The 16,553-nt window shown below is 41.9% G+C and overlaps 1 protein-coding gene across 3 annotated transcripts in view; it reads right to left on the reverse strand.

Moving 5' to 3' along the window:
- Positions 1-1,077: 1,077 nt before the first annotated feature.
- Positions 1,078-16,553, reverse strand: part of CDC42SE2 (CDC42 small effector 2) — a 75,109-nt gene continuing 59,633 nt past the window's right edge. For 2 of the 3 annotated variants that reach the window (XM_070935671.1, XM_070935672.1), the window contains exons 3-5: positions 8,172-8,273; positions 6,023-6,137; positions 3,257-3,335 (exon numbers count right to left, since the gene is read on the reverse strand). In XM_070935671.1, coding sequence (XP_070791772.1) covers positions 6,039-6,137; positions 8,172-8,273 — 201 coding nt within the window. In that variant the 3' untranslated portion in view covers positions 3,257-3,335; positions 6,023-6,038. Of the gene's footprint in view, positions 3,336-6,022; positions 6,138-8,171; positions 8,274-16,553 lie in introns of all 3 variants that reach the window. The other variant, XM_070935673.1, reaches the window with a different exon arrangement.

The following is a 16,553-nucleotide window of genomic DNA, read 5'->3' on the forward strand; positions in this document are numbered from 1 at the left end:
CCAAGTAACTAAAAGATTGTGAGCTTGAAATATATAGTGCTTTATCATGTTTATAACAGATCTTCAACTGGTTTTATTTGGAAACAAAAATCCTACAGATACTAAGACCACTTCCAGTGACAGGCAAATCTAATATTTCCTATATAGTCTGAAAAAGGCTTGGAGCTCTCAAGGAAAGTTGGTCTTCACACTTCTCTTATTTAATGAGCTAATTTTAACATGTATTAATTTTCTGTTGGTATTTCTGTCAAACTCTTTGATATTTTTATAGCAAGAAGTGGCATATACACAGTCCTCGATTTACGACCACAATTATGGTGCTAAGTGAGAAATTTGTTACATGAGTTTTGCTCCATTTACAGCCTTTCTTGCCACATTTGTAAAGTGAATCACTGCAGTTGTTAAATTAGTCTCACGGTTGTTAAGTGAATCTGGCTCCTCCATTGACTTTGCTAGTCAGAATGTTGTAAAAAGTGAGCACATGACCCTGGGACACTGCAACCGTCATAAATGTGAGTCAGTTTTCAAGCATCTGAATGTAAATCATATGACCATGGGGATGCTGCAATGGAATAAGTGTGAAAAATGGTCATAAGTCATTTTTTTAAATGTTGTTGTAACTTCGAATGGTCACTAAACAAACTGTTGTAAATCAAGTACTACCTGTAAATATTCACTGGATTTGATACATATAGAAAAGGCAGATTAAGAATTTATGTTCAAGAAACTGACTGCTGTTTATTGAACTTCCTTCCTTTTAAGGGTCATATAAAATTTGTACCGTGTACAGATATGTGAAAAGAGAACAGCTATATCGCAATACCTTTCTTTCACCTTTACCATACCATCAGTTCAGAAAAATCTGAAACAACGACATTGTTTTTCAGATCTCTTTGTCCCAGCAAATAGGTACTGATTATGGTAAAGAAATAGGAAAACCAATAACTGAAAGAAAACATTTATTGAATCAAAGGTCAATATTTTCCTTTTAATATCTACAAGACAACATTGAACTTACATTATCTAAGAATGAACATAATGTACAAAAATGTATGTTTGTTATAAAAATATGTCTCTCTTTTCTGGCGACTGAGCTGAAGATGATGACTATTTTTTGATCAAAAATTCTTCCCAGAATTCTTTTCTATCAGTTCAGAATAAAGTGAAATTTAGTCTGAAACCCCAGGATAGTCTTCCCCAACCTGATGCTCTCTTTTGAACTACAGTTCCCTTGACTAGAAGTTAATGTTTATGATTTCAGGGATAATGTGCAGTCCAATATATTTAGACAGCTATCATATGGAAAGATATCATAGAGTACTTTGAAGAGCACTTTTGAAAATGTATGCATTTGACATCCTGATCTTGGCAACTACTAAGCTGCCTGTGTATTTGGCCCCAACAGTAAAAGGCATCTCCCTGGACTCCCTGAAATGAAAATTTCCCCAACAAAATTATATTTTCATCTGTATTATTTGGCTGCCTCTACCAGGAATGTCTTCTGGACACAGCCCATAAATATGGATTTTTGTGCAGCAGCAGTCTTCATATATTTGTTCAACTACTGCTTTGACTAAGAGATATTTACATAGATTACTTCCTCAGTGAATATGGGCTCAAAAGTGGTTGTAGATAAAGATATTCTATTTCCAATGAACAATTGTTAATAATTTCAAAACTGTTAGGGAATTCATTTATTTTTTAAAAAGCTGTAAGTATGATATTCCCTCATTCTCTAGTCTCCCCTTACAAATTATAAATGGCAGTGGAGAAAGTAGCAATAAGCATTAACTACAAAGCAATGCTACTATATAATCTTTTGTTTTGGGGACAACTGCTTAAAGTTCTTGCATTGTCTTGTTTCCCCAAATATGCAGCAAATACTTGTAACATTAAGAATTTCTCCAATTAGGCTCAGTTACTCTATTTGCCAGTTAAGATATTAAAAAATGATGCGGAGGATTCTAAATGTGTCTTAAAATTATGTTGTTAATACTCAATCAACTGTTTTAATTTAATATGACAAAGGAGGCATGAGTATGGGGAAGACAAAAATAGACCACTTAACAAAATATAAAATAACATAAAAAAACAGTGCAATATTAAAACACAGTTTTCACACTTTGTGAAAGAAACATGCTTTGGAACCTGAGCAAAAGGCTTCTTCACCAATATAGCAAAAAGCCACCCTGTATGTTGTTTTCACTGATATCCATTCCTGCTAGGTTACTATGTTGCTCTTAGCAACTTACATGGGCCCCTAAATATTTAGTATGTGGAAACTGCCAACTATTTAGAGAGTTCAACTAAATTCCAGCTATAATATTGCAGGCAGTTCATCATGCTGCTACTGGTAATGCTGGAACAGCCTAAAATTAAGCACTGTAAAAGAAAAAAGAAAAAGCAGCCAACATAACAATGCCTCTTAACTAGACAAAAGCGCCACCACAATATTTACTTTGTACGTTACCACACTGGTTTACAATCTTGAGGTCAGCTCTTCCAAAATAAATATATTGAACATTTACACCAAAATGTCTTCTGAATGCAGACTCTCTCTTTATTATTTCAAGATGAATTGGATTAAAAATCTAAGACGTATTTCCAAAGCAGCTAAGAGTTACAAGTCCATTTTTTCCTAGAGAGATTGGCATAGTCTGGTACCACTGCATTTTTTCCACCAACTTTAGCATCATCCATCTCCAAGAACAAGCATTAAAAATAAAAATAATGTTTTTGGCATCCAACAGGCCACCATACCAAGCAAATTCACATAGCATGCGGTCATACACTCATATACTCCTGATTTCTGACTGTGTGAAATGTTTGTTGTGCTTGCAGGTCCCAGACCTTTAAAAAAAATAGATCTATATCAACAATGACAGACACAAGATATTAACAGAAACTTGCTTGCTTCTAATTACAAAGAAAGAAGTAATAAACAACAATGAAAGGATGAGAATGGTATAATCAAGGGTTTGCAGAGGAAGTACAAAACGAGGGTCAACCCAACACCAAACCTGTCTGTTTAGAATTTAGATTGCTCAAAATATTGTTTCAAAATACTGAGAGTAAAAGTTTTAGAAGCTCAAAAAACAGGTCAACTAGTACAATGTCCACAGATGTTTTGGTAGTGAAATGAAAGCTTGCCACTTTAAAGGCACAACCAGTCTGATAAATGTCAGCCTCACAGCAGAACAGGAATGTCTGAATGGCATAATAATCATGAAGGGTGGATGATGGGCCATCAACTTCTCTTATCATGAGCACAGGAAGCAGTCACCAAGGCATAAAGGAGAGGGACACAGGAACAAAGTATAGAAATTTGCAGGTACCTGTGAAAAATAGAGCAAAGAATGAATAAAACAATTTTAAGTAGGGCAGAACTATAGTAGTTGTTTGGTCACTAAGTCATGCCCAACCCTTCATGACCCCATTGTCCACAACACACCAGGCCTTCCCATTCTCCACTGTCTCCTGGAGTTTACCCATTGGTGCAATGAACTTATGTTCATTGCACCAATGACACTATTTAACAGTCCTCAAGTTCATCAAGGATAGCTTGGGTTTTCCCCTCGTCGTACCATTTGTGACCTATCCCACATTGCAACGATATTATACAATTTCTATTTCCCCACTCTAAGTAGGTAACTCAGCAATATATATTGAGAATGGGTTGGGCAGATGGTTTGCTAATATGGTTATGATGGCATCCATAAAGAGCATCAGTGGCCAAGTACTAGCAGCAGACAGAGCTAGAGTCCAATATCACTTTGGTTTTCTATGTTACAGGCACAGTTCAAAAATATTGCTGGATATTATATTTATATGTGCAGAAAATGGTAGTCCCTTTCTCCAAACAGGGATGTGCATACAGAAGCCAGAGGAAGACAAGGTAAGGACCTGATTCTTCTGTGTATCCGTGATGAAACAGTCCTTTTCTCTATTCACAGAGAAGAAATGCAACAGATTGTATCTGAGAAAGGGAGTTGGAGAGACCTGCATCTTGGCTTGATTAAACTAGATAGGAGTAATCCAGGGATGGGCAACTGTGGCCCTTTTACAACCTGTGGACTTCAACTCCCAGAATTCCTAAGACAGCTTGGCTGTCTCAGGAATTCTGGAAGTTGAAGTCCACAGGTTGTAAAAGGGCCACAGTTGCCCACCCCTGGAGTAATCTATAGGCTGAACATCTTCCATCCCCAATATAAAGGAAAAAGTGTTTAGCATATTGTCATGGTACATGATCATGTGACTCTATTATCTGAAAGTATAAATACCTTTGTGTTCTCTTTATGCTATAATGTAAGGGACAGCAGTGGACAGTACAGATAGTCCTTGATTTATAATCACAATTGAGGGCGGTATAGAAATCTAATAAATAATAATAATAATAATAATAATAATAATAATTGAGCCCAACATTTCTATTCTTGAGACATTTGTTAAGTGAATTTTGCCCCCTTTCTTGCCACAGTTGTTAGGTGAATCAATGCAGTTGCTAAGTTAGTAGCACTGTTGTTAAATGAATCTGGCTTCCCCATTGACTTTGCTTGTCAGAAGGTTGCAAAAGGGGATCACATGACCCCGTGACACTGCAACCGTCATAAATATGTGTCAGTCGCCAAGCATCTTGAATTTTGATCCACGTGATCATGGGGCTGCTGCAATGGTCGCAAATGTGAAAAATGATCATAAGTCACTTTTTTCAGTGATGTTGTAACTCTGAACGGTCACTAAATGAACTGTTGTAAATCAAGGACTACCTGTATTGAGTGGTTAGGGACTGCAACTTCATCTCCTGATTTGCTGGAGACTGCAGAAATTCATCTGGTGATAATATGTCATTACTGGAAACAGCAGCAGTGAATTTTTGAGTCTTCTTTGCAGCATTTGGGGGGAGGGGGAAAGATAAGGTAGAATGGGAAGAGGAGCAAGAAGCTTCTAGGAAGCAATAGTTCCTATCCACAGCCTTAAGCACTTCACTGCAAGCCACCACCAAAACGTTTGAAAGTTTGCTATTATGATGTAGAAAGCGATGGAGGTCTGCAACATGATACTGTTTTACTACAGTGCCCTCCTCCAACTTCCTCCATTGTTAATTCTGATTTTGGTATGAGACAAATATTGAAGAAGATATAATTAATTAATGAAATAATAATTAAGAGGCTCAAATAGCTAAGGCCAGTTTTGATAAATGTATGTGTGAAATCAGTATGAAATACACCAGAATGTACATTGCATATAGCAGTGATGGCTAACCTTTTTGCCATCGCGTGCCAAAAGCGTGGGGGAGCGTGGGGCTGTGTGTCGCGTGTGTGCATGCCCACACCCATAATTCAATGTGTTCCATGCATGCGTGCGCAACCCCCCCATGTGACCCCCGCTTTTGGCACATGATGGCACAGTGGGCCCGGTAGGCCTGTTTTTTGCCTTCCCCAGGCTACAGAGGCTTTCTTGGTGCCCGGAGAGGGCGAAAACAGCCTCCCCCCCCCGAGGCCCTCCGGAGGCCAAAAAGGGCCTCTGGAGGGTGGGGAAGGCCGTTTTCACCCTCCCCAGGCTCCTAGTAAGCCTCTGGAACCTGGGGAGACAAAAAAACAGGCCTTCCGGTCCCACCGGAAGTCAGCAAACGGGCTGTTTCTAGTCTCTGGAAAGCCTCCGGGGGGTGGGGAAGGTGGTTTTCAACCTCCCCAGGCTCCTAAAAAGCCTCTGGAGCCTGGGGAGAGCAAAAATGGGCCTTTCCCGCCACCACCCCCGGAGGTCTTCCGGAGGCCGGAAACAGCCTGTTTCCTGACTTCCTGTGGGCCCAGAAGGCCTGAAAATCAGCTGGCCAACATGCACATGTGCACTGCAGCTGAACTAGGGCAACACTCAAGTGCTCACCAATATGTACGATAGGTTTGCCATCACGGGCATATAGTTTTGAGGTAGCAATTATGAATGACTTTGCTGTCCCATACATTTGTGTCTCTGGAAGTCAGAAGAGAAAGATGTTAAAATGTGGAAAGTGTGAAATACTTACTGGAAAGATGCCCCAGTTATCCTGCCTTTGTATCCACGAGCTGCATTTGAACATTTGCATTCATGCCTCCTCCATAGCCTCCTTTGGACTGCATTTGGTTTTGAATTGAGCTCACCTAAAGAAACAAAACCATGATGGTTTTGTTTGTTATAGAAAGTATGGTCAACTATAATGTGATATTTCTTGAATTCTTTCTTTCTTTTTTTGAATTCTATATTGGAGGTGGTGACCCTTTGAGTGCTGTATGCAACGAAATTTCATTTCAATGTATGCCGATTAGTATACATTCAAAGTGACAATAACATTATTATTCTATTTCATTCTATTCTATTCATTCTATTCTATTCTATTTGATCAGTAGAAAATTTGTACAAAGTCAATCATATTACTCATTAATATATACAGCCAAACATATAAGAAAAGGATATTACAGAATTCTGTGCTTTTCTTTTTCATGCAATATTCAACTTAAGTTTTTTGCTGTCCCAAAATTTAATTAGCTCCAAAGGAATCTCTTACTATTTCAATTTCTCTTCAATTTCACCCAACAGATGCATGTACATTATTTTATGACCGAAGCTCATTTGCATGCTATTTGTATGCTGTTGTATTCAGACAGTCAAGGGACAGACTGGTGGCTAAGCATGCAAGATCATGTGGGTTTTCTTTGTTTCCTTTCTTAAATGTCTATATGTCAGGCACATGTTAATACTGAGGGAGAGCTTAACAACTCAACAAGTAACATAAATTTTCTTATAGCTTCCATGGGCTAGGATACTGCACAAAAACCTATTTATAGCCACATTGGACATATTTATTTATTTATTTATTTATTTTTATTTAATATTTTTTTATATGCCACCAGTCTCACCCAGAGGTGACATATGGAGTTCTAAGCCAGGAAGCTGCATGACTTTAGAAGATGGCACCAGAAAGATGACTAGATGTGCTTTTTCATAACATTTGAATTCATGTATGTAAGTGCTGTAATCAAGAAGTGATGATTTTGTGTGTGTGTGTGTGTGTATACACACACATATACATATATATAATGTGTGTGTACACACACACACACATACACACACACACACTTATTGGCTGTGACCTATCACCAACACAAACAGCTTATTCCCTGATAATGAAACCGGAGACTACACGTGTGAACAAAAACAACAGATATAGCACTGTAAAACACTTTTTCTGTTACATTAGACAGATAGCATTCTACAGATTTTATGTATTTCTTGAATCCTAGAATGTTTAGTGCATTGTCCAAACACTAAACTATGATTAATGTATTGATATTTTGCTTAAATATGCTGGGCTCCCAACTACATGCTTTTTACTTTACTTTAAACATCCCAAATGACATTAATCATACTTTTAAAAAATATGGCTAACAAAAAAAATGAAACATTTTTAGGCAAGCAAGCAGGTATCTTTTCAAATTCTTCCTTGTGGCAATATTACATGAAAGAAGGTAAGCAAAAAGACTCACTTGCTGTAGCTTGTTTTCAACATGCTTATAATGCCATTAAAAATGATGATTGAAATTTATCTTTTAAAGATTTTGCTGTATGTGAAGGCTACTCTATATAGTACCATACCCTAATTTTGACATACGTATTTATTATCAGATATTTTTACAACCATTTTAATGCACCACACACAGATGCAGAATTCCTTGGGGTAAGCTGCACTGATCTCAATGATGTCTACAGAGTAAACAAAAGGAAAAAACTGAAATGCAATTACATCATGGATATATTTTTAGTTGCCTCTGGAGAAGCATTTCTTGATTAGAAACATATTATCCCTTAGTAAATGGTTTCCTATGATGTGCTGAAAATTCCTCTTTCCTTTTCTTTACTAATAATTCCTGTCCCATTTGCAAATTATTTCATTTTTTTTTCTTTTAGATATAGTTATAAATCTAAAAGATATAATATATCCTTTTCCATCATGAAGCCATCTGGATGTAGGAATTTAATACTGATGATTTCCAGAAAGTATAACCAAAGCTATCTGGAAATTACAGAGATTGAAATCCAACATATCTGCACAGCAGCAGGACAGAAATATTATTTCAAAATATAATGTTCAAGAATAAGGTCTCTAACCTTGCTGAATTCCTGGCAAATGCACTTACCGAATTCATTCCACTAAAGAGATCTCCTGAACCAACATGAGCAGTATGAACGAAGTTTGTTGGCTCACCAATCATACTCCGATCGATCCGCCGCCGCCTTTTCTGAAAAGGGAGCAAAACACAACTCATTGTGTGCTACTCAGAAGGAAACAACATTTAAACGTATGTATGGATGTTTCCATTAGAGGCTTTGGATTTGTTATATGTAATTTTTATTAAAAGAACATTTTACATAAGATTGAAAAAACTACAGAAACACAAAAAGTTTAAAAAAAAGATCAATATTAAAAAATAAAAGAAAAAGTGAAAGACAACAAAAGGAAAGGAAAAAGAAAGACATCTACAGAAGCAACCTCTGATCGTCTTTTACAGCAGTTATAAACATTTCTACCCTTCCAAGTTACATATCATGGTTTTTTTCTTCCCATAAACAACCTTTTTAAATTAATGAATCCCAAAAGCATAAATTCATTTCAATCCATTTTCGGCAAAAAGTCCATAAATGGTTTCCAGTCTTCTATATCTTAATTGTTGTTCCTTCTTTAATCAAATATGCCATTGCACCATTTTGCAAGCTCTAATATTTTAATGATCCATTCTTCCATTATGGGTATTCTGTGTACTTCTAGCTTTCTGAGTATCATAGCCTCATTGCAGTTGCCATATATAAAAACAATCATCCATGAGTTTTTTCTAATTGACTATCCGTAAGTTTTAGCAAAAAAAAAAATCAGGTTTCAAGCTTTGGGTTTTTTTGCAACACCACTATATTCTTTGTTTCCCTACTGATGTAATTCTTAAGCAGCCAAGCTATTTATTTTTTTTCAGTTTGGTTCTCATATATAGGAAGGGAATCCAATTGGGAATGTCAGTTAGGGAGTTTTCAAAAGGATGTGCTATTTCATTTTTCTAAGATAAAGCTGATACTAACCCCACAAGATCAACTACCTTGAACAGAAATCAGCTTTCTGATTTAAAAGATAGAAGAGAACTAGACTTTTTTTAAAAAAAAATTAAGCTTCTCTTCTTCATAGTTTTGGTCCCCCAAGAAGTAATTGGTCCCCTAAGAATTCTTCCTATTATCTAATAAAAGTTTTTCCCTGACCTACAAGCAGAAATCGCAGTCTTAAATAACAGAGTGATTTTTTTAAAGTGATTACTAAAAGGACTTTACAAGTTATTCCATTACTCTGAAAAGGTTCTTTGACCCCATCAGCACTATCCCTATAAGCATTTTCTCCATCACATATTTTAAGGAATCAGCATCCTCCTACATATGGTATGTGAAGAGATGGTAAGACCACCTAGAGTTTTGGGTGGAAGTTTACTCATCTCATCAGCAGGATATCTGCTGTCCAAACACTGCCCTAGTTGAGTCACTACAAATCAAAGCCACAGCTGAGAATACATCATGGTCTATAGCCCATAAAAGCAAGATCTGTTTAGAATGATCTCAAGCCCACAACAGACATGCCCATGCTATAGACTCCCCACTTTTTCTGAATAACAAACACACCAGGACAGTTGAACTTTTTTCACAAATAATAAGCATCTTAAAAAATATGCCAAATCTGCAGAAGAAAGTGCTAGCACAAAATCCTAAACAAATGTATGCGCATTCCATTGATTCCAATGGAATGCAATTCTTACATGCTTAAAGGTACCTAGCCAATACTGCGAACCATTTTGAACTTTATAATAAAATGTTATCAAGAAATTGCTGTTGTCTATGAATGATCAACTCTGGTTCCTACCAACCAAGCATGTACCGTATTTTTCTGAGTATAATACACACTTTCCCCCCCCCCAAAAGAGACTGAAAATTTGGGTGCATCTTGTACTCCGAATGTAGCTTTTTCGAAGCTTTTTTTCAGCCCTAACGAGGCATTAACGAGGCACTAGTGAGCGATCTTCCCAGCTTTGCCTGCTCCCTCGACTCTCCGCTGTGCTTTAACTAGGTGCTAGCGAGTGAAGCGATCTCCATGCTTTGCTCCAACTCTTAGCTGTTCTTTAGAAGCCTTTTTTCAGCCCTAACTAGCGCTAGCCAAGTGAAGCGATCTCCCACCGTGTTTTGCCGTGTTTTGCCTGCTTTTCTCATTGCTGCTTCCTCTCAGCTGTGCCTTAGAAGCTGTTTTTTATCCCCAAGCAGTGCGTCTTATACTCCGAAAAATACGGTATATATTAGACCATTAACCCAATGTACTGAATTCAAAACGGGGACACGGTGACTCAGTGGCTAAGACACTGAGCTTGTCGAACGAAAGGTTGGCAGTTCAGCAGTTTGAATCCCTAGTGCCACGTAACGGAGTGAGCTCCCGTTACTTGTCCCAGCTTCTGCTAATCTAGCAGTTCGAAAGCACGTAAAAAATGCAAGTAGAAAAATCGAGACCACCTTTGGTGGAAAGGTAACTGTGTTCCGTGCGCCTTTGGCGTTTAGTCATGCAGGGCACATGACTACGGAGACGTCTTCGGACAGTGCTGGCTCTTCAGCTTTGAAACGGAGATGAGTACCGCCCCTTAGAGTCGGGAACGACTAGTACATATGTGTGTGGGGAACCTTTCCCTTTCCCTTACTGAGTTCAATTGAAAAAGACAAACATAATAAACTGACTGGTGAGATTTTTCAGGCATCTTTGCTTGCTTCAAATATGTGTCTTATCAACATCATAATATCAGATGGTTGAAAATAAATACAAAGGCTATATTGTGCAAAATGATCATGTATTTTGTATGAACTCCCTGATTGGGGTTTATAAATGATAATTATGGCTTAGAACCATGTGTGTCTAGATTTGGCTGCAACCGCAACTGAGTCCCAATTTTCTGTTGCTAAATAAGACAGTTGTTAAGTGAGTTTTGCCACATTTTACAACCTTTATTGCCAATTCTTTAGTGAATCACTGCAGGTGTTAAGTTAATAACATAGACTTTGTTTGTGAGATCCTGAGTTACTGCAACCATCATAAATATATGCCAGTTGCCAAGCATCTGAATTTTAATTGCACAACCATCAAGATGCTGCAATGATCATGTGAAAAATGACCATAAGTCACTTTTTCAGTGCTATTGTAATTTAGCACTGGACCAATAATCAAGAAGTAAACAATACCCTAATCAAGAAACTATCAACTCAGGTTCAAACAACCTAACAATAAACAACAAGCAGATCAAGGAATCACCAAGACCACACCCACCAACACTGACAGGGGAAACCACTAATATATAAAATGAGAGCAAACTCCATACCCTTCTAGTACTGATGATGTTATTTTGTTTGGTAGTGAAACATCTGCAAGAAAACAACCAAGCTAGAAAGCACCAAGGACCCCACAGTTCAACCTCGAGCTACAAATATTCTCTTCCATCAATATATTCAGAAGTATATAAAATGCTGATCAGGGGAAGCCAGATGTACACAAAACTTGCTCCTTGTCTCTCAGAGTCAGCTTTCTGCACTGAATATTAAAATTTTAAAGTATTTTCAACTTTTGTTTGTTGGAAAATAAATGGAAAAATCTATTCAATGGGGGTGCAGTGGTATTTTCTGTGAAGGTCATCTTGCCTGATTTTGAGATTTCTTCCTTCCTTTCTCAGACATACTAGTAGTAGCCAATGCCAGCAGTCTTCTAATCCTCAGAGAAGACAGGAGAAGGCTGGGAGAATAGAGAGTTAGATTCTCCCAGCAGTCTTATCTATTGTACTTCATTGGATCTGGCAATTATGACTAATATCATCTTCTAGTAAAAAAAATGAAAGATATGCTATTTTTTTAATATTTCTGGTGCAAAATTTTAATGTGTTTAAAACATAAATAGCCAACAAGTTTACTACAAACTAGGCTAAATTTCCAGTTTCTTGCTTTGGCAATGTTGGTTCATAATTTTAGTCACAGTACATCTGATAGGGAACAGTTGAAAAAGGCTGCCATATTCAATAACCATTTTGGTTTCATTCTTTGTTATTTAGGAAGCTGCTGGTGACAACTTTGAAAAATTGCTTTTGGTTCACCTGGAGCAATTTTGTAGAGCCACCAACCAGGTTTGGTTTCCTTTTAACTCTTGTCCTCTGAGGCAGGGGTGAAATGAGCGTTGGTACCTACCTGATACGCTCCTTCTCGGGCTGGTGGTCACGGCAGTCAGGATGGGAGGCGACACGGGTGCGAGTTGTTTAGGACCGAGTCTGCAGAGGAAACGAAGCCCCGCCTCCCTGCTCTACGCGTCAGTTTTGAGACGAGGAATTCTGTGCAGACTGGCGTGTCTAGAGGAAAAAAACATGAAGAGAGGTAAGTAAACCCTCCCCCCCCAGCCTTCCCTTTAGAGGTTACTGCCAGCCCGGGACGGCCAAAGGGAGGGGCTGACTGCCGTGACCACCAGCCCGAGAAGGAGCGTATCAGGTAGGTACCAACGCTCATTCTCCAGTCAGGGTGGTCACGGCAGTCAGGATGGGACATACCCAAGTCCTGTGTCCTGTCGGGAGGGAGAAGGCCGGCCCCGGTCCTAGGATGCCTGATGGACCTGCTGGAGCACTCTCCTGCCAAAGGCTGCATCCGAAGAGGCATAAGCATCCAGACGATAGTGTCTGATGAAGGCGTTAGGAGAGGCCCACGTGGCCGCCCGGCAGATCTCCTCTACCGGGGCCCTGGTCGACCAGGCTGCCGAAGTTGCGGCGCTTCTCGTTGAGTGGGCCATAATGCCCCGGGGAACCGGCAGAGAAAGTGAAATGTAGGCTGTAGAGATGCATGCCCGAATCCATCGGCCCAAGGTCGCTGATGAGATCTTGGTCCCCAATGAAGAAGGAAGAAAGGAAACGAAGAAAGCATCCGTCCGTCTGATTGATGACGTACGAGCCAGATAGACCTTGACAGCACGGCGAACATCTAACTTATGCCAGTTTTCTTCCAAACGATGACGCGGTTGGGGACAAAAGTTTGGTAAGACTAACTCTTGGGACCTGTGGAACAAGGAGTTTACCTTCGGGACGAAGGAAGGGTCCAGCCTGAGGACCACCCTGTCCGGGTAGAGGATACAGAGTTCTCTGCGGACCGATAGAGAAGTCATCTCAGAGATTCTTCGAGCGGAGGTGACCGCCACTAGAAAGGCCACCTTCAGAGAGAGAAGTCGAAGGGATACCTCCCTCAAGGGCTCGAAGGGAGCTTTCGTCAGAGCTGAAAGGACTCGAGGAAGGTCCCATGTAGGGAAACGACGTACCGGAGGTGGGCGGACATTGGTGGCACCTCGTAAGAACTGGCGAACGAGCGGGTGACGAGATATTGGGTGCGTCGAGCCGCAGGAAAGGACCGAAGAAAGTGCCGCCACTTGACGTCGTAGGGTGTTAGGTGAGAGTTCCGCTAGAAACCCTTCATGAAGAAACTCTAAGACATGTTCCACTGAGGCTGAAGGAGGTAATATTTGACGCTTTTGACACCATGTAGAGAAAGACCGCCAGGTAGCCTCGTAAATCCTGGTAGTCGAGCCCCTCCTAGAAGCTTGTATGAGGTCGATGACCCCCGACGAAAGGGGAATGTCCCTCATAATGAGCCGCTCAGTCTCCACGCGGTTAAGCGAAGCCAGTGTGGATCCGGATGAGACAGGGATCCCTGCAGGAGAACCATGCGATCGTCTGGAATCTGCCAAGGTGGTTGAACCGAGAGAGCTCGTAGATCCGCGAACCAAGGTCGACGGCTCCAAAAGGGTGCAATCAGGACGAGCTCTGCCCGGTCCTGAAGGAGCTTCCTGATGACTAGAGGAATGAGGGGAAGCGGAGGAAATGCATACAGGAGGAGATTCGACGGCCAAGTGCAGCGGAGAGCGTCTATTGCTTCCGCTCCTGGAGTTGGGAACCTGGAGAAGAACCGAGGTGTTTGATGGTTGGCCACCGAGGCAAATAGGTCGATGGCCGGAAGACCGAATCGAACCACCAGTTCCTGAAAGAGATCCGGGTGGAGACTCCACTCCGCTGGGTCGATCGTAGACCGGCTGAGGGCATCCGCTGTCCGATTCTCGATCCCGGAGATGTGAGCCGCTTTGATGGAAGACAGATTGGTTTCCGACCAGGAGCCCAGCCTGTGAGCTTCGCGCATGAGAGCTCGGGACCGCGTCCCCACTTGCCTGTTGACATGGGCTTTCGCCGAGACGTTGTCCGTTAGGACGAGGACGTCCCGGCCCTGAACTAGGGTCTGGAAATGTTGCAGAGCGAGGAAGATGGCCCGAAGCTCCAGGACGTTGATGCTCAACTCCGACTCCTGGGAGGACCACAGTCCTTGAGTCAGGTGACTCCCCAGATGAGCGCCCCAACCGGTTAAGCTGGCGTCCGTTGTGACGAGTAAGCGTTGAGGCTCGCGGAAGGAGCTTCCCTTGGTGATGTTGTCGGAGATCCACCAATCCAGAGACTGCAGCACGTGCTGGGGAACTATCACTCGTACGGGGGATGAAGCCCTGCGGGTCCGCTGGAACGGCAGCAGGAACCACTGGAGGTCCCTGCTGTGTAGTCTGGACCAAGGGACGATCCCAAACGAAGACACCATTTTGCCGAGGAGACAAGACAAGGTGAGGAGAGAGGTTGAGCGTTGTCGCTGTACCTTGGCTGCCAGAGATCTCAAACTCAAGATACGGTCCGGAGAAAGGAAAACCTCCGAGGAGACCGTGTCTATAATAGCTCCCAGGTGTTGAAGCCTAGTGGCAGGGACTAAGTGGCTCTTCCTCCAATTAATGGAAAAGCCGTGTTCTTGTAAAATCCTAAGGGTCAAGGCTAAATCTCGATGTGCCTGCTCAGAGGAACGAGATAAAACTAAAATATCATCGAGATAAAAGAGAACCCTCACAGGGAGGTTAGAGACAAAGGCCATGAGGGCCGCCATAATTTTGGTGAAAACCCTGGGGGCTGAGGAAAGGCCAAAGGGAAGGGCACGGTATTGATAATGTTTCCCATTATAACAAAAACGAAGGTACCTACGGTGCTCGGGGAGGATAGGGACATGAAGGTAGGCCTCTGTCAAGTCAATAGATGACATGAAATCTCCAACTTGCAGGGAAAGCAAAATCGTCTGAAGGGATTGCATCTTGAACCGGTGATATGTTATATGCCGGTTCAAGGCCTTAAGGTCGAGAATGGGGCGCCAATCCCCGGAGGACTTTTGAACAAGAAATAAACGGGAATAAAACCCCTTCCCAAATTCCGAGGACGGAACGGGCTGAATGGACCTGGAGGCCAGCAGATGTTTAATGGCGGCCTCCACCCGGGCTCTTTTAGCCCCAATAAGGGAAACAGGGCAACGCAAAAACAACTGAGGAGGGGTAGACCTAAACTCTAGGGGAAGGCCGAATTTAACCACATTCTTGACCCAATTGTCTGAGACTGTGGACTCCCATTTGGAGGCAAAAAGGGCTAAACGACCTCCGATCCCCGAGGTCTGGGGCCAGTTAACGAGATCTGCGAAAGGGCCTGCCACGCCCCCCACGTTGGTTTCGCCTGGAGGGGAATCGGGGCCCCTGTCTGACCTGGTGATCCTGGAAAGGAGCTCCCCTGGCCTGGAAAGGACGTTGGTAACGCTGGTAGGAAGGAGTGGAATCCGAGGAACGAAAGGAGGACCGGCGAAAGGAATTCGTCTGACGATACTCAGATCTACGCGAAAGGGCTGGTAGCACCTTGCGATGGTCCCGGGTTTCAATAAGAAGTGGTTCCAGAGGAGCCCCGAACAAGCTCGAGCCAGCATAGGGGGAGGACGCCAGGCGCTATTTGTGGCGGATGTCGGCCTGCCAATTTTTCAACCAAAGCAACCTTCGGGAAGTAATCGTCGAACCAATGGATTTGGCCGAAAAGCGTGAGGCGTTCAAGGTGGCGTCGGCCGAGAATTCAACCGCCGCCAGAATCTTGGTTATGTCCTGGTGCGAGCGGACATCCGAGCTAGGAATGCGTTTTTGCAACTGCTTCAGCCAGAGGATAGAGGCTCTATTAAAAAAAGAAGCCGCCGAGGAGGCTTGAGCAGACCAGGCCGCTGACTGATGGGCTTTAATCAAAGACCTTTCCGCTTTCCGATCCTCTGGTCGCAGAGATTCCTCCGAGGGACCTGACAAGGGGGTTGGAGAAGCAAGAGCGACTATTGGAGGGTCCACTGTCGGGACCTGTAACAAATCTGCATATTCTGACGCTAGATGGTAAAATCTTCGATCCAAAGAATTAGGAGCAGGACCCGAGCTCGGGAATTTCCATTGCCGTTGTAAGACGTCCGAGAACAATTTGGGAGCCGGTATAGTCTCAGTCATAACCGATGGCTCTTCAAACAAGGCCGAGGCAGGATCAGAAGACAAAGCTTGACCGGAAGACTTAGCTCCGGGAATGCCCAAGCGGGTGGTAGTCTGGGCCTTAAATAAAAGAGACCGGAAC

Source organism: Pituophis catenifer, unplaced genomic scaffold (assembly GCF_029215685.1).
Source record: "Pituophis catenifer annectens isolate HBS135680 unplaced genomic scaffold, rPitCat1.0.hap2 SCAF_2, whole genome shotgun sequence".
NCBI classification, from domain to species: Eukaryota; Metazoa; Chordata; class Lepidosauria; order Squamata; family Colubridae; genus Pituophis; species Pituophis catenifer.